Source organism: Typopeltis vanoorti, chromosome 17, assembly GCF_054136105.1.
Source record: "Typopeltis vanoorti isolate ZY-2024b chromosome 17, IOZ_Tvanoo_1.0, whole genome shotgun sequence".
NCBI classification, from domain to species: domain Eukaryota; kingdom Metazoa; phylum Arthropoda; class Arachnida; order Uropygi; family Thelyphonidae; genus Typopeltis; species Typopeltis vanoorti.
Window position 1 is genome coordinate 3,376,733 of NC_143565.1, and position 21,436 is coordinate 3,398,168.

Genomic DNA, 21,436 nt, shown 5'->3' on the forward strand with positions numbered 1-21,436 from the left:
ATACACTAATGAATGAATGAATTATAAAATTATTTTATTCTAATTAATAAAATGACTTAATAACAGTTAATTTATGCATTGATGATTTAATACTGCATTATTACATTTGTTTATGTTTCTCTGGACTGCCAGTGGCACCATGAACAGTCTGTGAGTGTTTGTGTGTGTAAGGTTTGATAAATCTTAACTTTTTATAATAGATCTGTGCATGTTTTATGGTAATAAATGATAAAATAGATTAGTATCTACATATATTTCATGAATTCATGACATACTTAACTCTTTCTTAATTTTTTCGATATTTCTAGGCTACATGGCTAATCTGTGAGTTTTTCAAATTTTCGTAAATCTCCAAAAAATTTTCCAGCATATTTATTGAAAAAAATTTGCATATAAGTGGATCTGCACAGTGTTCAAACCTGCATTGTTAAAGGGTCAGCTGTGTGTGTGTGTGTGTGTGTGTGTGTGTGTGTGTGTGTGTGTGTGTGTGTGTTTTACATTTTTAAAAAAGATTTAATGACTTAAACCGAGGTAACTTATAAAGTTTTAATGAGAATAATACAACTAGTTTTGGCTTATAACAGCCTTCATCAGGTATTCATTAAAGGAAGAGTATAGTAATAAACACTGAAGTATCTAAAAGACTGGGAATTACAGGTAAAAATTGCCACACATAATTGAAGCAGCAAAAACGTTGTATTTTTAAGTTGTTCTAACTGGCGCACTACTGTTTATTACATGTAAGCGTGCAGGCCCTCGTGAACGCCAATATTCAATAACTGCAGTATGGCTGTCTGGGATGTTATAACTCAAATTGCTGTTTAAGTATTCAGGATGATTTCCCTTGATTCTACAATTTTTCTCTTGAACTCATCACCACTGCAAAATATATTTTCTGATTTATCCCAGCAAACGGAGTGACTTTGCAGAATATCACTAGGATTGTTTGAAAAAAAAGAACATGACTGGACAACGCAGTTGCACGTGATCTTTTATAGGAGATGTCTCTCTTATGCTTCTCTATACGTTGTTCAATAGATTTGTTGGTTTGTCCAAAATAAGGGATATTGCAATCGCACCATAATTTATATACATCTGGATTATTTGCTATGAATAGCTTTTGGATGGCTGATAAGAGAACGGATTTTTGGAAGTGTGGTGAAGAACGTCCTGATGTTGTATTTTTAAGGACCATAGCCAATTTGTTAGAGACTGTGCTAATGTAAGGAATGGAGATGTTACCTTTAAAATTAATAGTTTCTATGGTGCACTGCCCAGGAGGATCCAGAAGAAATTTCTTAATCGTTTTTTCGGAGTATTCATTTTGTTTAAAGATAAGAGAGAGGTTGTTTATTTCTTTCCGGAATTCATCTGGTTCATTCAAAAGAGCGCGTGCTCTGTGTCCTAAGGTAGGTATAGTTCCAAGCTTCTGTGGTGGAAAATGATGAAAATGACTATGCAGATATCTATTGGTATGAGTGGTTTTTTTGTATATAGAGATTTTTAATCTTTCAGAGCATCGTGTAATCATTACATCCAGGAATGGTAAGGAGTTATTTTGTACTAGATCTGCAGTAATTTTTATATTAGGATGTTGGTTGTTAAGATGATGAAGAAAATCCATGAGAGATGTGCATCCATGACTCCATATAATGAAAATATCATCAACATAACGTTTCCAAAGTTTTGGTTTTAATGAGAAGGAAGATATAGCTTTCATTTCAAAATCTTCTAGGAAAATGTTAGCTAGAACTGGGTACAATGGGTTACCCATTGCCAGGCCTTGTTTTTATTGTAAATAGAATCCCGGTATCGAAAGTAACCAGAATGAATGCAGTGTTTTAAAAAAGCAAACTTTTTTTGGATAATTTTTCCTTTAGTAATGTAAGTACCTCGTCTGTAGGAACGTTATTAAATAAAGAGATAATGTCAAAATTTGCTAAAATGTCATTTTCATTAATGGAAATATCTTTGATATGAGAAACAAAATCTGTGGTGTTTTTGATGAACGATGAGGATTTATTGGAGAAACACTTGAGGTGCTTTGCTAGATATTTTGAAAGATTGTAAGTAGGTGAATCAATTCCTTCCACGATTCGGCGAAGAGGGGGGGGTGTTTTCCTTATGTATCTTGGGAACTCCATAGATGCGTGGTATAAGAGGATGTAGAGAGCGTAGTCTTTCACTCGTGGTCTTTAACAAGTTGTTTGTACCGTTTTGTCATTCTCTTGTAGGATCTTCCTGAAGAATTGAATAAGTCATGTTGTTTTCAAGTAATTGAAGCATTTTGCTGTGATAATCCTCAGAGTTGAGGACGACCATTGAATTGCCTTTATCTGCAGGTAAAATAACAATGTTATTATTCTTTTTAAGTTTTTTTAGGTTTTGTCTTTCAGCAGGAGAAATATTATCTGTTGGAGGTTTAGCATTATTGATAATGAAAATCGATTCAATACAGAGAAGTTTTGCTAAATGATTAGGAATGAGCGAACTTGCTTTTTCTATTTTTGTAAGAAGAGATTCTTTAGGAATAAATTTTGGTGAGGGAATGAAATCGAGACCTTTGCTTAGAATATCTTTTTCTGCATCTGTTAAAATATGAGAAGATTTGTTCACTACAACTTTGTCTGGATTAATACGGGTTGTAGTACAACCTGATGTATTTTGCATTCTCCTCAGATTATCAAATTTCTTGATAAGGGTATACTTATTATTGTTTTGTATTCGAGTAGCTTGTGCTTCACTGTTAATGATAAAATCATGTAAGCTATCATTATCCATAATTTCTTCAAGTTTTTGAGTTAAAGAACTTTTTATGCTGAACAAAGAGGCTAAACAACGTTTTGTATCTGAGATTCTTTCACTGAGAAGATCCATTTTAGCTTTACAATAAATTCTTTTTGCGTGTTACGTTGTTATATTTTCTTGAAATGAAATGAAGTTAGGAAAAACGGTATTGAACTTACAATGTTTGAGGAAGACTAACCTGTTTATTTTCATTCCTATTTTCTTCAACGTTTTTTTATAATTCCTTTTGATGTTAATTAGAAATGCCTCGTCATTTAGGCTATAGATGTAATTATCGACTTCTACTCAGTTGTTTTGATACATTTTTAAAAAAGATTTAATGACTTAAACCGAGATAACTTATAAAGTTTTAATGAGAATAATACAACTAGTTTCGGCTTATAACAGCCTTCATCAGGTTCACGAGCGCCTGCACGCTTGCACACAATAAACAATAGCACACCAATTAGAACAACTTAAAAATACAACGTTTTTGCTTCAATTATGTGTGCAATTTTTACCTATAATTCTCAGTCTTTTAGATACTTCAATGTTTATTACTATACTCTTCCTTTAATGAATACCTGATGAAGGCTGTTATAAGCCGAAACTAGTTGTATTATTCTCATTAAAACTTTATAAGTTATCTCGGTTTAAGTCATTAAATCTTTTTTAAAAATGTATCAAAACAACCGAGTAGAAGTCAATAATTACATACATATATATATATATATATATATATATGATCTTGTATCCATTCTTTTAGTTCATTTTAGAAATTATGGACTTTACAACCATGTTATAAATAACATGGTTGTAAAGTCCATAATTTCTAAAATGGATCTTGGATCCAATTACTTCATCTATTACTCAAATAACAAGTTCAAAAATGTATGGAATAAAATCTGGAAAATGAAGGGTAGATATAGAACACACCATTTGTCTACCTTGGATCATAATGGATGTGTTGTTGATGAACCCAAAGCCATTGTCGATATTTTGGCAGAAAATTTTGCTAGGATCTCAGCAACAGCTTCATATCCTCCTGAATTTTTAATATTGAAAGAACAGCATGAGAAACAGTAACTAAATCTTTCTACCAATAGGGTAGAGCCATGCAGTTAGCCATTTCTTGAGGAACTGAAAAGAGCGTTTATTTATTTATTTAGTGTATGATGATACAACAGCCGTGAGTCCCCTTTTTACAGGGATGTACAGCACCATCTCAACCCCCCCCCTTTTATCCAGACTCGAGACTGGCATATAGCTGACAAATCAGTCCTATACTGGGTCTTAAGTATTCCTGACTGTAATCCATGTGTATTCATAGGGCCAGTTGAACCATTCAGGTTTTTTAGCTGTGGACTTCACAACCATGCCTGTCTCGAGGATAAGGTGGTTAGCTCTCTGCCTCCTGGTGTGTCCTATGTCTGTAGATGCATGTGTTCACGGGGCCAGTTTGCGTGTTCTTGGAGAAGAAAAATCCGAGTTTCCAGGCGAAGAAAAAACCCTACCTTTGTATGAGACTGGCAAACTTACTTTTAGTTGAAAGAGACCAGATAAAGGTTCCTCACATCACTGATGGGAATCGAAGGGTCTATACCAACTGAGCTACGAAAGCTCGTAGCTCAGTCAGTATAGACTCTGTTTCTCTCTCTCTCTTTCATCCCAGTACAGTAAGGTCTGATGACATCCATTATTAGATGATAAAACATCTTCCATCATCTTCTCTGGATCTCCACCTCTTACTATAACAGAATAACAGAGGAAGATATTTTGGATTCTTGGCATAAGTCATTTGTTATTGTCATCCCAAAACCAGGTAAGGATCCAACACAAGCAAACAGTTATTGACCTATCGCTCTGACCAGCTGTCTTTATAAGATAGAGAAAATGGTAAATGCCATTCTTCTCTGGTACTCAGAAAGTGACAAACTTCTCCAACATACAGTGTAGCTTTTTTCGACACTCTCCAATGTAGGCCATTTGATCCATTTAAAAACATCTATAGGAGATACTTTCTTGAATCAAGAAAATCTGATTTCAGTCTTCTTTGACATGGAAAAAACTTATGACAGCCTGGAGATTGGTATTAAAAGTCTGCTTTAATTATGATCTATTTTTATTAAAAGCTTTCTGTCCAACTGGCTTCAAAGTCCAAGTGAGAAGCAGCCAACTCCACAATCTTGGCCATATCATCAAGGAAAGAGTGTTCCTCTAGGCCAGTGGTTCTCAAAGGGTGTGCCCTAGAAGATTTCCGGGTGCACCCTGTGGTATTCCAGGGAGATATGTGTCCAGATATAAAAATAAATATAGTTACTCTATTATACCTTTTCAGTATGGATATACCGCTCTTTTTTGTCAACACATCATTATTATGTTAATTCACAGTGATTTTTCTTGCAAAGAGAACAAGAATATGGTTTATTCTTGTTGTGTATATTACTTATTTTAAAAGTGTTGGAAGTGGATGTTATGTGCATATTACTTATTTTCAGATAAATACACCCAAATAAAATGGATAGATTTCTCAAAAAGAAGCATGATATTGAAGAATCAGATTCTGGAAGTGAGCAAAAGTTAAGTGCAAGTAAGAAAGCAAAATCGCGGCCTATATAAACCGCAAATATAATGAATGTTATTTAAGCTTTGGTTTCACTTGGACCGGAAGTGAAGATCATCCTTTGCCGTTATGTTTAGTATGTGGATGTAAAATGGCAAATGAATCATTGCTTCCTAGTAAATTGAGTAAACATTTTAAAACTATACACTCTAATTTACAAGATAAATCTGTGAGTTTTTTCAAGAGATTGTCTGAATAGCAAACAAAAGTGGCAAATTCTTTTAAAAGTATAATGACTGTTTTTGATAAAGCCAAATCGCTTCTTATCAAGTCTCAGACCCCTCATATCTGTGGTCTCTAGTCTTTGATCAAGTGCTTTATTTCTAACCAACCCTCAGATGCATAACTTAAAACTGGTTTGAGCATTGTCTTGTATACTGCTAGTTCGGTGTTTTGGCTAATTTCTCTCTTATTCTATATAAATTTATTAAGGTGGCTATCCATTGCTTATCCTGTTATCTTTTTCCAGATTTAACCTGTCATTTTAACTAAAAACCATTCTTAAATAGATGAAATATTTTACTTGTTCTATAAGATCTCCATTCACAATGCAGCCTAAGTTTTCTGTGCTCCTGCCTATTTTCATAGTTTTGGTCTTTTTATTGCTGATTTTCATGCCAAATTTGTTACAGCTGTTATTCAGTTTAATTAAAGAATCCTAGGGACTTGCACTAGATGTGCTTATGAGTACAACATCATGTGAATAAAGCAAAGAGCCAAGTTTGACATCTCTAATTCCAATATCAAGCCTAATGCCACTTTCTTTCATAATGTGCATCCTTGTATTACTGCACTTACCATACGTCCCGGTTTGAAGGTATGGTCCCGGCCAGTTTTTCATTTTGTCCCAGTTATTTGGTAAAAATTTAAAAGTGCAGAATATATACACAGTACAAAAAGTGCAGCCTCGGAAAATGGCGATTAGGCAACACGAATACCCTATTTTGACTCTGGCTTGTACGCTGCATCGCAAGTCATTGTTGAGCATGTGCAATCTTAGTTGAGTTTAGATTGCGAGTTGGTGTTTCTTTTCGGTTCGTGTTGTTTGTGATTTTTTTTTACTTCATTAAATTAATTTAACTCCAAAATGCCAAAAAGAAACGGTGTTTACGGATGAATTATAAAAGGATTATCCATTTTTGAAAAAGTTTGGTCATATTGACAAAGTGAAATGTGAACAGTGCTCTTCAGAATTTTCTGTGGCTCATGGTGGACATTCGGACATCAAAAATCACTTGACATGTGCAAAACTTAAGGCTAGTCTAGCAGCGGCAGGAACTTCCTCAAAGATATTGTCATATTTTAAAGGTGCCGATCCAAGTGAAAAAGAATTTTTAATAGCTGCCAAAGAAGCAACTGTTGCATTTCATGTTGCTATTCACAATCTCAGCTTTAAGTCTGCCAATTGTTCATCTAAATTGATATCAAAGCTTTTTGAAACAAAGTTTAGACTGGGTAGAACAAAATGTGAAGCTGTCATTGTTAATGTGATTGAGCCACTGTTGTTTCAGCAACTTTGTGAAGATTTAAACAAAACAAATTTTGTGATGATATCAATTGATTCTTCCAACAGAAAAGAAATTAAAATTGTGCCATTTGTTGTGCAGTATTTTGCACCAGATTGTGGAGTAAAAGTTAAACTTTTAGACTTTCAATCAGTTCCCGGTGAAACTGCAGAAATACTGACAAACCATTTAATGTCAGTTATGAAAACTCATAATATAACAAAAACAATTATTGGATTTTGTGGAGATAACTGCAATACCAATTTTGGGAGTGTAAAATGGAGAGGACTCTCAGGGGATCCTGTAACCCCTAGAGAGCGCGTCCCCTGAGTGGCGGATAGGGGAGCCCACCATGTGTGTGTGTATATATATATGTGGTGTGGTGGTCCGAATATACTGAATAAGGACTCGTGGACCAACAGGGCCATAAGGGGCAATCATCTAGATTGTAAGGGAAGCGGCACTCCCATGGACCCCTAGCTGGATCTATCCTCTCCTTCTTCTACTTTGGGGAAGACCCACTTACTTTAATCTTTCCTATAAGGCCTTATCAGCCAACTCTTCTTACTTTATGACCCTTGTGCTATTAGAGTACTCGAGGGCCATGGGGTCTTTTCATTTCTGGCCTTACAACTATGTCCTCTCTATAAACCTTACTATATTTCTTCTATAATCTACCCTTTCCCCTTCAATATACCCTATTCCTCCTATGGGTTTAAATTCGGAAGAAGGCGAGTTCAGAAGCCTCAAGGTAGCAGCCCTACCACTGAACTATTCCATCGTCAGGCTAGTCCCCTGACATGGAGAACATAACCATACTTGTAAGCTGACAGAAAAAGATAATCGGATTGAATCTATGAGAAATGACCCTGGAATGGAAAAGGGAAAACGAAAATGGAAACGACAAAATATAATACACCTAGCAAACTGGAATGTAAGAGGAATAGCATATAAAGAAATAGAATTAGACCAGTTATTAAATGAAAGAAATTTTAAAATAGCAGTAATCACTGAAACAAAAAAGAAATTAAAAGGAACTATGAGAACTGAAAATTTTAATGTGATATACAGTGGAGTCGACAGAGACCAAAGAGCACAAGCAGGAGTCATGATTTGGATTCATAACTCCCTTTCAAAACAGTTAAAACATTATAAATTATGGAATGAAAGAATAATAGAAGCTAGAATAAAAATAGATAGAGGCCTTTTTAACAATAATTGGTTTATATGCCCCAGAAGGAGGAAGAGAACAGGATAATATTGATTTTTATAATCAGCTACCAAACATGTATTAAAATAAATAAAAATTATTACATAATTTTAGCAGTAGACTTAAATGCAAGAATTGGAAACACAAAAATTAATAATAATATAGGAATACATGGAGAACATACTCTAAACAGAAATGGTAAAAAATTGATTGCCTTTGTAGTTTATAATAACCTAAAAATAATGAATTCCTTCTATAAACATAAAGAGATACATAAATATACTTGGGCAGCAAGAGGATGGAAATCAATATTAGATTACTTCATATTAAATGAAAAGACATCAAAATTTTCACTAGATGTTAGAGTTCACAGAGGATATGAAATAAGCAGTGACCACTTCCTTGTTAAAATAAAATTAAGATTACCACCTAAATGGCTACAAGTAACAAGAACAGAAAGAAAAATTGAAACATTTGTTTATAAAACTAGACTATTGAATGACACAAATGTACAATGGCTATATGAACAAAGAATTAACCAGTATCTAGATAAAATAAAACAAAATGAAGAAATAGAAATAGAATGGCTTAATATAAAAACGATACTAAATGCAGCAGCAAATGAAAGCTTAGGAAAGACCAAAAAATTCAATAAAAGAAAAAAACTGAAGATCTGGGATGATACAATCAAAGAAATAATCAAAAAGAAAAAAGAAGCCTATCACAAATGGTTAAGCAATAAAAGATTAGAAGATGAAATAGAATATAAAAGAATAAGAGCCATAGCTAAAAGAGAAGTCAGAAAAAGACATAGAGAATCATGGAATAAATTTGTTTCTAATTTAGAACATGATTTATATAAAATAAGACCCAATGTATATAAGATTTTGAAACACCTAAATGCAGATACCAAAGAAAACATAAAATTAAACACTGAATTGAAATTAGAAGAATTTCTAAATTACTACACAGAACTGTGGACAGACAAATATTTTAAAAAAGACAACTGGCAAATAATTAACAAAAATGAAAAGGAAATAACTGAAGAAGAATTAGAAATGGTCCCCAGGATTTGAAGGGGATAAATTAACTGTGGAAAGGATACAAAGACGGATGACAAAGATGTTTCAGGACTGTACAAGGATAGTTATGAGGATCGGCTGAGAGAATGTGGACTGCAGAGTTTGGTGGATAGAAGAAGGAGAGGTGATATGATTGAGACTTTTAAACTGTTGAGAGGTGGTTACAGGGTTGACACTGGAGAGTTCTTTCGCTTGGTTGATCAGCGGGAAGGAGTGATGACAAGAGGCCATCCCTGGAAGTTACGAAAGGAAACTGTGAGCAAGAGGGTAAGGAGTGGTTTCTTTGTGTGGAGGGTGGTTGAGCCGTGGAATGCATTGCCTGATGGAGTGGTGGGAGCGAGAACGGTCAGTGATTTTTAAAAGTGGTATGATAGACTTTGTGTTTCTCAGGGGGGGGACCTCCCCTCGATGAGTCTTGACAGACTTTATGTCTTAGGAAGGACCTCCCTCGATGAGTCTTTTGACTCCTTGGAGGCCTGAATAATAATAATAATAATAATAATAAAAAATCAGCCTGAAAGAAACAAGAAACAGAAAATCACCTGGAGAAGATAAGCTAGGTTCAGAACTATATAAATACACAGGAACAAGATTCAAAGGAAGACTCTTATTATTTTTAAATAAAATTTACTCAACTGGCATCCCCCCAATAGAATGGAAAAAAGCAATTGTGATTCCTATCTTTAAGAAAGGTAATAGAAATGACCCTAAAAACTATAGAGGTATCAATATACTAAATTCATGTTACAAAATATACAGCAGAATCTTAAATAACAAACTAATGAAATATTCCAAAAACTTTATTCTAGAGGTAGAAAAGGACGATCATGTATAGACCCAGCCTTCTGCCTAAAATTAATAATAGAGAAAAGAAGAGAATATAATTTAGAAACACATATTGCATATATTGACTTTGAAAAAGCATTTGACAAAGTTAAAAGAAACATATTATTTAACATATTAAAAGAAAGACAAATACCAAATAATATCCTAAAAGCTATCACAAGTATATATGAAAATAATCAAATACAAATAAGATTAAATCATGAGCTATCATATACAAGAGAGATAAACCAAGGGGTCCGACAGGGATGTCCCCCTCTCAGCAACTCTTTTTAATATCTACTTAAATGAAATAATAATAAAATGGAGTAAAAATTTACATCAAGGAATTACACTTTCACCTACGGTTAACTTAAACACTCTCCTCTTTGCAGACGACCAAATAATAATTACAAATTCTGAAGATAACTTACAGAAAGCTATTTTAAATCTAAATGAGATATCCAAAGATTATGGTATGATAATATCAACGGAAAAATCAAAAACTATGGCCTTTAAAGGACAAGATCCAGCAAGAATTAAAATAGTATTAGATAACAAGATCTTAGAACAGGTGAATTCATTTAACTACCTAGGATGTATGATCACTTATGAAAATGAAAAAGATATAAACATAAAAATTGCAAAATATTTAAAAATAACAGGAGTAATTAACTCTATATTTAAACCAAACCTAGTTCAAAAACAAACCAGGCTAAAAGTATACAATACATTAACCCTACCGGTCTTAATGTATTGAAGCGAAATCTGGACAATAAAACAAAAAGACAAACAAAGATTAACAACAGCAGAAATGAAGTTTATGAGAAAAACTGTAAAGTATACCCTATTTGATCACAAAAGAAACGAAGATATTATGAAAGAATTAAACCAAGAACCAGTAATTGAAAAAATTAAAAAATATAAACATAGATGGATGGAACACATTCAAAGAATGAAAACAGAAAGATTACCAAAACAAGCCTTAAAGTACAAGCCATTAGGAAAAAGAAAACCAGGACGTCCTCTTAAACGATTCAACGATGACTTCTAAGGCCGGAACAGGCCATACTAGGCCTAAATCCTTGATACGTATGATGATGATGATGAAAATGGTGAGGAGAAAACAATATTTACAGTCGATTGAAGAAGGAACTAGGAAGAAATATTGTGGGCATTGGTTGTGGTGCTTACATCTGTCACATTCACGACTGTCTTCAAACTGCAGTTGATGTTCTACCTATTGAAATAGAAGCTTTAGTAGTCAAAATTTATAAATATTTCCACATTTATACGGTTCGAGTCGCTCAACTAAAAGCATTCTCTGAATTTGTAGATGTAGCGTATAAAAAGGTTCTTCTACATGGCAACACCTGTTTTCTTTCGCTACTTCCAGCTATTGACAGAGTACTTGAAATCTGTGAGGGACTGAAATCATATTTTGTGTCACAAGAACACTGTCCAGTGATGATAAAACAGTTCTTTGATAATGATTGTGGTGAAATGTATTTGTGGTTTGTGCACGTCAAATTGTTTAACAAATCTATCTTGATTATGGAAAGTAAAAAAGCAAGTGCAACAGATATTGTCATTGAACTTAGAAAATTAAAAACAAATCTTGAGGAAAGGTGTGATAATAAATTTATACCTCAAGAAGCAAAAAAGCATTTTAGAATACTGGAAAATAATGGAAGTATTAATATTAATACAATACTACAAGAATTTACAAAATTTTATGACCAATGACTTTCTTATATTGAGCTTTGGGAAAACAGTTTTGGTGGAGCAGAATCTTTTACTTGGATAAACAACAATGAATTAACTTGGTCGGAAATTGAAGCTTCAGGTGAAAAAAGTAATGAAACTCTTGCAAATAATGCAATAAACATGGATGAAAACTGTTTGATGAAGTGGTGATTGCAAAAGCTTTTTGGTCAGCAAACTATGACATTTTGAAAAATACAAGTTGCGAAGAAAAATTGATACAACTATTCAGTCATTTCAAAGAAAAGAACATTTCATTGCCCAATCTTGTCCAAATTATAGAATACATTTTCAGCCTGCCAGGCACATCTTCACCTGTTGAAAGGATATTCTCAATAATGAATAACATATGGTCTGAAGAAAGAGATAGAATGACTGAATCAACAGTAAAAGCTGTATTGTGCTGCAAACTTAATAGTGAACTAAATTGTAGTGAATTTTTCGACGCGATTAAAAATGACAAAGAATTTTTAAAGAAAGTTCACACTAGTGATAAATAATAATAACTTTTTAATAATAAGTTATGTTCAGTTAAGAGTAATTAAAAATTATTACTACGAAATGTTGTTTTTTGTTAACCACTCCGTTATTTAGCCTTTTCAATCATAAGTACTTAGCGTAGGAGGCGTTACTTTCTGTTTTGAGCAAAGTCTCAAAAATGTCCCAGTTTGATAAAAAAATTTTATGGTAAGTCTATGTATTGCCCTTGATTTTACATCAAACCATCTTCCTATATTTCATTCAATTCTAATTGCTGACTGACAACTTAAATATAGACTGTTGCTCTGTATAATACATGGCCTGGTTGGCTGAGTGGTTAGCGTATCCACTCTCCAGCCAAAAGGCTGTGAGTTCGAATCCTGCTGTGGGCATGGATGTTTGTGATTGTCTGTGAAAATACTAGTGGTGATGGTGGGGGAGTAGATGGTGTTGAGTTAGTGGAGACAGAGAGGTGTAGAGTAGGTGCCCTCCCTCGATGAGTCTTTGGACTCCTTGGAGGTGTCATATAATAATAATAATAATAATAACAACGTTCCATTCACCCCATATAAGTGTGGTGCTTTGAAAAGCTTTTCTCTGGGCACCTTGTTGTATGCCTTTTCCAGATCTAGAAAACTTAAGTACAGATCCTTGTCATATTCCCACAATTTCTGAACTGTTTGTCTTAAAGTGAAAATCTGATCTTGACAACCTCTATTTGGCCTAAACCCAGCTTGTTCTTCTCCGAGTTTCTCTTCCACAATCTTTCTAACCCACTTTTCAAGTGCGTTTGCATCAATGTTACCTGGAACACTTAGAGAGAAATTCCTCTGTAATTCTTACATTCAGCTTTACTCCCTTTTTTATAGATGGGTACTCTGAGAACCCTACTCCAATCACTGAGAATATGACCTTCTGAATTATACAGCGTAGCCACTGCAAAACTTTTATATCTCCATACTTAGGCATTTCTGGTCGAATATCATCTACTCTAGCTGCCTTTCCACATTTCAAGTTTTAGATGGCTTTTTGCACCTCAAGTATTGATATATTTTTTTGCATTCCTCTTGAAAATTTTCTACTATGGTTCTATCACTGCTTGGTTCATTAACTGTCTTTCAAAGTAATTACTCCAGACATCTAGGATATCCTTATCTTCAGTTTTCATGTCACCTTTATCATCTTTGATTCCTTTTACACCTCTTTCCTCCATTTCTAAGCTTCTTCAATAGTCTCCAGAACATTTTGCCACCTTCCTGATATTTATTTTCTATATTCTTACCAGTCTTCCATGACTTCAGTTACTTTTACACGTATCTTAGCTTATTTACATTTTTCTCTGTATTCTTATGCCTGGGGAAGGAGTGTCCCAGGTTCGATTCCTGTCAACGACGTCAGGAGCTCAAGGATCTTCCTCAGCCATAGCCAAGTTAGCCGGTCTTGGGCGTGGACAGCAGGGTTTTTTCTGCCAGTTTATTCTGGTGTTTTTCATCCCACAAGCAGGCAAACCTGTCCAAGGACACACAGATTACAGTCAGGAATACTGACCCAGCCATAGGTCTGATTCGTCAGCCTATGCCAGTTCCAAAGCCAGGATAAAATTTGGGGGAACTAAATGGTACCATGTACTCCCGTATAAAGGGGGGGAACGCTGTATCATCACACGGAATTTATTTATTTATCTGCTGACTTATTTTGCTAGGAACATTTGGTATGCCTTCTTCATTTCCAGGGCTGCTGCTTTAATTTCTTGTGTCCACCATAATGTTCTTATTTTTCTATCCTTGCAGACTAACTTAGCCACATACTTCCTTAGCTGAATCAGTCAATGTCTTCTTCAGAGTTTGCCAATGAGACTCCAAGGTTTGGTTCAGATTTTTAAACCTGTAAATTTTTTTCAAAAATGTTTGTATAGTTGAGTCTACAATTTACCTGTAAAAGCTTCTCAACTTTAATTATTTTTAAAACTTTCTTACATGCTATTCTTTTCAAAATGATATTCATATTTATGCTTAGTACTAAGTAATTGTCACTTCCAATTTCAAATCTCCTGTACACTCTTTTATCCTGAACCAGCCTTATGATATCACTATCAATAGTGTAGTCGATGAGGCTTTTCTTATTTCTTGTGTCTTCTCTCCATATGAACTTGTGCACATCTTTATCTTGAAACATGGTGTTAGTAATTTTTCCATTTTTTTCATGTCAGCTATGTGTTCTAATGATTTAAAAAATTCCTCCACTTCTTTCTTAGAAAAACATTCTGTGAGATCATAGGCACAAATAAGTTTCATTGTCCATTTCCCCATTTTGAAGTTTGTCCACATAACTCTACTGTCTTCCAATCAAGAAGTTTATCTTCATGTTTGGTGTTGAATGCTATTGCTACCTCTTCCTTTCCTTGATCGTTATTGCCTGAAAATAGCATCCTATATTTATTATTTTTAATATCTCGCCTGTTTTTGTCTTCTTTGTCTCTGTAATGTCAATTATGTCCAAGTGATACTTTTCCAATATTTCTGTAAGTTCGACTTCCTTTTCATTAATACGCCTTATATTGATGGTTCATATCTTCAGTTCTTTGGGTTTATTCTTCTTCTTCTTCTAGATGTTGAGTTGGAGTTTTTTCCAGTAGCTGACTTTTCACTGTTCAACCTGGTTCCCTGATGAAAACAACAGGGGCCTTATTTAACCAGGCAATGCCCTATCCCACATGAAATCTCATCATGTTATACCATCATATGCATTTGTGGTTCAAGCTAATAGAGAGTACAATTTGGTAGGCTAAGTCCCAAATTGCCAGCCTATCCTTATTCATTCAGTACCCAGTAGATACCTACTAATGGAGCGCACCATGTGAAGGTGAGGATTGGACATTAGAAGCCCTGCTCATGTAAATGTAAACAGTAGTAGGAAATTAATACAAGATATACAGAAATGCTTTGGGAAAGTTTGGAGAAAAGAGAAAAGCTAATAATAAAGACAAGTACCTGCTAGATTTCTCTTCAGTATGTAGATGAGGCATTACTAATACTATTTTCCCAACATAAGAATGTTGACAATTAACATGAAGAGAAGACAAAACAAATAAGAAAGTCTCATTGACTATATTATTTTTGATTGTGATATCTACATGATGATTCTGGACATAAGAATAATGAAGACATCGATTTGATTCAGTCAGAAGCATGCAGCCAAGTTGTCTGCATGGATAGAAAAATCATAATTCCATGGTGGACTCTAAGTTAAAAAGGCAGTCATGGAAAAGGAAAGAGCATATCAAAAGTTTCTTGCAAATAAGTCAACATGCTCTGAGAGAATACAAAGAAAATTGCCAGAAAGTGAAGCAATGTGTGTATGTAAAAGTACATAAACAAAATAATGGGAAGATTTTGATAAGAATATGGAAGATTCATATTAGAAGGGAAGGAAAATATTCTGGAGACAATGTAGAAAGATTGTCTCCAGAATATTGTAAAAGGGATCAAAGATAATACAGGTTATATAAAACATGAAGAAAAATATGTTCTAGCTATCTGAAATAATTACTTTGAAAGATTGTTAAATGAAACAAGAAGTGACAGAATGCTAGTGAGAAAAATATAGTAGTGAGATATAATGGTAGTGATAAGAAGCTTAAAAAATATTCAAGAGGAATGCAGTCAGAAATACACAAGAATCCATAACATTGAAAAAGCCACCTAAAACCTGAATCGTGGAAAGACATCCGGAGTAGATTGACTTGGTTGACTGAGTGGTTAGTGTATCTGCTCTGCAGCCAAAAGGCTGCGGATTTGCCATGGGCATAGATGTTTATGATTAGCTTTAGGTGGTAGATGAATTTTATTGCCTGGTGTGAGACCACTACCCAGCTTATCAGATGCCTGAAAAGATCTATATTTTGTCTCTGGAGCAGAGTTTCTGGATTAGGTAAAAAATAAATTTCAAAAATGCAAAAAATTAATGAAATGGAATAAGAGAGAAATTTGTCAAATCATTAAAGTGGCTAGCTGTATACAATACAGTGTTCAAACCAATTTTAACTTATGGATCTAAGAACTGAGGTAGAAATAAAATAATTGATCATAAGAGTATTGCAAAAAGTAGGTCATTGAACAGATGGTATCAATGGCAGAATCATATTAAAAATGAAGATATTAGGAAGAAACTTGATATTGTTAACATTTAGGAATGTATGAGCAGGACTAATCTCAGGTGGCCTAGTCACTTAAACAGAATGAAATAGAAAAGGTTGACAAAATAAATGTTTGTTGCCAGGTTAGCAGTAAAAAGTATAATCTAGGTGGATCAATCCAGTTAAAAATGCCTTCAAAGATGAAAATATAACATCTGAACACTGGAGTCTTGAGAGAGATAACAGATTAATTTGCAGAAAAATTGTTGATTAGAAGTTAGTAATAATGTAAACTGTCATCATATACTAAGAGTATTTTGTCCACTCCTTGAAGTGATTTATCACAAATGGAATTAAGATGATGAAAATTGCTGATAAAGAAGCTAGTAATAATCAAACTTAATCATGTAATGTCCTGCTCATTCTTTGAGTTTATATGCCAGTAATGTGATGATGATTAAGTAGAAAGCTTTACCAAACCTATGGTGAGTTAACAAAGGAGTTCATGTTGGAACATTTTGTACACATAGGAATGCATGATGTTCTTCTTCTTCTTGCCAGTTAAATTTCATGTCCTTTTTCAATAAGTGAACTAGGAGTTTAATAAGACTAGAACAGCTGAGATAAACTTTCGGTAGAAATTCACTGTCTTAAATATTTGCCATATGAAAACTGATAAAGTTGTGACTGCTTTAGGACACCGAAAACTGATGCTATCAATCATATTTCTCAAATAATATAACCATTTATAACAAAATCATTTGTTTAAAAAAAAATAATGATGATGATTTCTTAATTGTTTTGAGCCATCATGTGGTATATATATAACCATTGAAACTATGAACCAGAACTTGATATTTGTGATGTACTGATGATTGTTTTGATAAGATAATATGTTAAAGAGTTAAAATTCTGTGGCTTGTTGGTTAGCAAACCAACAAGCCACAGAACTGCTAACCACTCTACCAACTGAGCTAGCAGCCTGCTTGGCTGAGTGGTTATTGCATCAACTCTCCAACCAAACCAGTAGGATACAAGTTTGAATTTCACTGTGGGCACAAATATTTCTAATTGTCTGTAGGTAGGAGATTTCACTGTGGGCACAAATGTTTCTAATTGTCTGTAGGTAGGAGATGAATTTCTTTGCCTTGTAGGCAAAGAAATTCATCATCCATGCTTGTTGGACACTTGAAGTGTCTTAAAAAAGTTCCATGTTTGTTTTCTAGAGGAGGATAAGAAAAAATAATAAAGAAAAATAGGAAAAAATATATATCTAAAATTAATAAAGAATTAGAAAAAAAAAGTATCCATTGCCTATCCATAGTAATAATACATAGGTTTTTAAAACTTGTTTGTGGAATGGGAGTCACTTAAAAAAAAAATGGAGAAATTACAGTTTTGTGGAAACTAGTTATGTATTCGGAATTTATATAAAATAATCTGAAAATAATCATAACATGTTTTTTTTCCAGGATCACCCTGAACAAGAGCCCCTTTATCTTATTAGAGGATTACTGAATGTAGTAGAGCATTATACCTGGGATAACAATAGTGATGCTAGAATTATGGTTTATTTAAATGTACTGAATGTGTTGTCTGCTATGTCTCAGGAGTCCTTTATATATCATATTGAACGAGGTAAATGATTAATTTCTTTGAATAACTAGCATTTCTTTGAATAACTTGTACATAAATTACAAATTAATAGCATTTCAGGATCCTTCTCAAATCCAGGTTTGAGATTATCTAGACTCCCTTTCCCTCCCCTTGATGATCTGTGTTAGTGTGGTTAGTATGCATGCATGCTTTTTATTGGTTATTTGTCAGTATACTTTTTTGAGATATTATATTCTGAATTGCAGTTTTGGTAACATGTTGAATTTAGGTATATGATTCAGTAAAATGCTTCTGATTTATTATTATTATTATGTGACACCTCCAAGGAGTCCAAAGACTCATCAAGGGAGGCACCTACTCTACAACTGTCTGTCTCCATCAGCAGATCAAAAACGCACTCACATAAAAATCTCTGAACAGTGCTTGGAGCATTTTAACAAGAATAAAACTGATTTTGTGCATCGATTTATTACTATGAATGAGACTTGGATTAACCATTACACACCAGAATCTAAACAGCAGTCAAAACAGTGGACAGAAGCCAGTTGTTCACTGCCAAAGAAGACAAAGTCGGTTCCATCAGCAGAAAAGGTCATGGCATCGGTGTTTTGGTATGTTTATTAATTATTTTGAAAATGGTAAAACAATAACCGGAGAATATTATTCCGATCTTTTAATCAGGCTCAACAAAAAAATTCATGAGAGAAGACCCGGTTTACAGAAGAAAACAAATCATCTTTCATCAGGACAATGTACCTGCCAAGTCTCTTTCCAAAACTAAAACTCTTCCTCACTGGTCAGCATTTTTTCTTCGAATCAAGAGGCGATTGCAGCTGTAGAGAGGTATTTTGCAGATCTTACTGCCAGTACAGGGACGGGATAATGGTGCTTGATCATCGCTGGAATACATGTATTAGTCTTAAGGGAGATTATGTTGAAAAATAAAAATAATCTAGAAATTATAAATTCGTTTTTTCATTGTTAGGCCCAGAACTTTTCAGACCACCCTCGTATTCTAAATTCCTGTTACAAAATATTATTATTATTATTATTATTCAGGCCTCCAAGGAGTCAAAAGACTCATCGAGGGAGGTCCTTTCTAAGACATAAAGTCTGTCAAGACTCATCGAGGGGAGGTCCCCCCCTGAGAAACACAAATTTTATCATACCACTCCTTAAACCCACTGACCGTTCTCGCTCCCACCACTCCATCAGGCAGTGCATTCCACGGCTCAACCACCCTCCACAGAAAGAAACCACTCCTTACCCTCTTGCTCACAGTTTCCTTTCGTAACTTCCAGGGATGGCCTCTTGTCATCACTCCTTCCCGCTGATCAACCAAGCGAAAGAACTCCCCAGTGTCAACCCTGTAACCACCTCTCAACAGTTTAAAAGTCTCAATCATATCACCTCTCCTTCTTCTATCCACCAAACTCTGCAGTCCACATTCTCTCAGCCGATCCTCATAACTATCCTTGTACAGTCCTGAAACCATCTTTGTCATCCGTCTTTGTATCCTTTCCACAGTTAATTTATCCCCTTCAAATCCTGGGGACCAAATCTGAGAACAATAGTCCAAGTGTGGTCTGATCAGAGACTTATACAACGGAATGATAACCCTCTTATCTCTGCAGGTCAGTGTCCTTCTCATAATAGCAGCAATCCTCTGTGTTACCTTCACCACCTTTGCAATATGTCCCCTAAACTTCAGGTTTTTATCAATCATCAACCCCAGATCTCTTGTCTCCCCTACTTCCTCCAGTATAACTCCTCCCATAGAGTATGTAGCATCCCATCGATGTTTCCCAAACCTCAAGACCTTACATTTTGCTGCATTAAACTGACACCCCCATTCATTTGCCCATCTATCTAGCTTATTTAAATCCTCTTGCAGGGCTACCACATCTGCACTATTACTAATAATCCTTCCAAGCTTCGCATCATCCGCAAACAACTGAATATCCCCCTGCAATCCACTGGCTATGTCATTGATATAAAGGTTAAACAATATAGGTCCTAGTACTGAGCCCTGTGGGACCCCACTTGTAACCCTCTGCCTCCTGGAAACTGCTCCACCATACACAACTCTCTGATACCTATCAGACAGCCAATCCTGAATCCAGTTGACCAATCTGACATCCAGACCCATGTGCTGCAACTTAAATATCAGCTTATCATGTGGCACCCTGTCAAATGCCTTCGCCAAGTCTAAGAAAATTGCAGTATATGCCTTTCCCTCATCTAATGCTCTTGTAACTTTATTATAAAAGGCTAGCATATTGCTAAAACAAGAGCGTCCTTTCACAAATCCATGTTGATTCTCACAGATAACATTACCCTCATCTGCCCAATGCTGTACACGGTCCCTCACTACTTTCTCCAAGATCTTAACAACTACTGATGACACACAGACTGGCCTATAATTAGACACTTCCAGTCTGTTACCACCCTTATGCAATGGCACTATCTTACCTTCCTTCCATTCCCTGGGCACCTTTGCCAAAGCCAGACTTTCATTGAAAAGCCACGTTAAAGGTATTGTCAATTCCCTAGCACATTCTCTCAAAACTAGTGGCGAAATACCATCCAGTCCCACAGCTTTACTGACATCCAGAGTACTCAGTATCTGAAACACACTCTCCTCCTGTACCTCCAGACCTCGTACCAGTCCTATCCCTCTAGCATTAAAACTGACTCCTCTAGGATGAAATACTCCAATAAAGTGTTCATTGAACAATTCCACTATGTCCTTTGCATCAGTCACTCTATTCCCATTTTTATCCCACAATATCATTCTTCCACAGTCATTTCTCCTCCTACTGGCCACATAGCTAAAAAATTCCCTAGGATTTTCTTTGGATCTTAGGGCCAATCTCCTCTCATATTCCAGTTTCGCTTTCCTTACCACACGAGTCACTCTTCTGGCCTGTGTCTTATATTCCTCATGCATCTCTTCACCTGTCTCCTTATATCTCTTCCATAGCCTCTTTTTCGCATGCAATTCCTGTTTAATATTGTTTGTCATCCACTTTACTCCAAATTGCGCCCTCTTCTTCACTCGTGGTATACAACTTACCATTGCTGATAACAAATATTCTTTCACAATTTCCCACGCACTGATGATATCCCGGCCTTCCAATTCCTCCCTCCATGAAACTTCCCGAAGTTGACGTCTAAGACTATTATAATCACCTGCCTGATAATTCCACATAAGTTCCCGTCTCTTTGATACTCCTGCATGTATATTCATTTTCCAAGTCAAAACCATATGGTCACTCTCTCCAACTGGTGGGAGAGACGTCAACTCAGTTATTATCAACTCTTCTGATGCTATAACCAAATCCAAAATTTTTGAACCTCTTGTTCCCTCTGTTACATGTTGCCTAAGACATTTGTCCCTCAAGAATTCTA

General features: G+C 34.9%; 1 protein-coding gene across 3 annotated transcripts in view; it reads left to right on the plus strand.

The window, feature by feature from the left end:
- LOC150097100 (VPS35 endosomal protein-sorting factor-like) overlaps nt 1-21,436 on the plus strand; it is a 386,078-nt gene that overhangs the window by 331,289 nt on the left and 33,353 nt on the right. For all 3 annotated transcript variants that reach the window (XM_090406834.1, XM_090406831.1, XM_090406832.1), the window contains one exon: nt 17,881-18,046. In XM_090406834.1, coding sequence (XP_090262960.1) covers nt 17,881-18,046 — 166 coding nt within the window. The remainder of the gene's footprint in view (nt 1-17,880; nt 18,047-21,436) is intronic.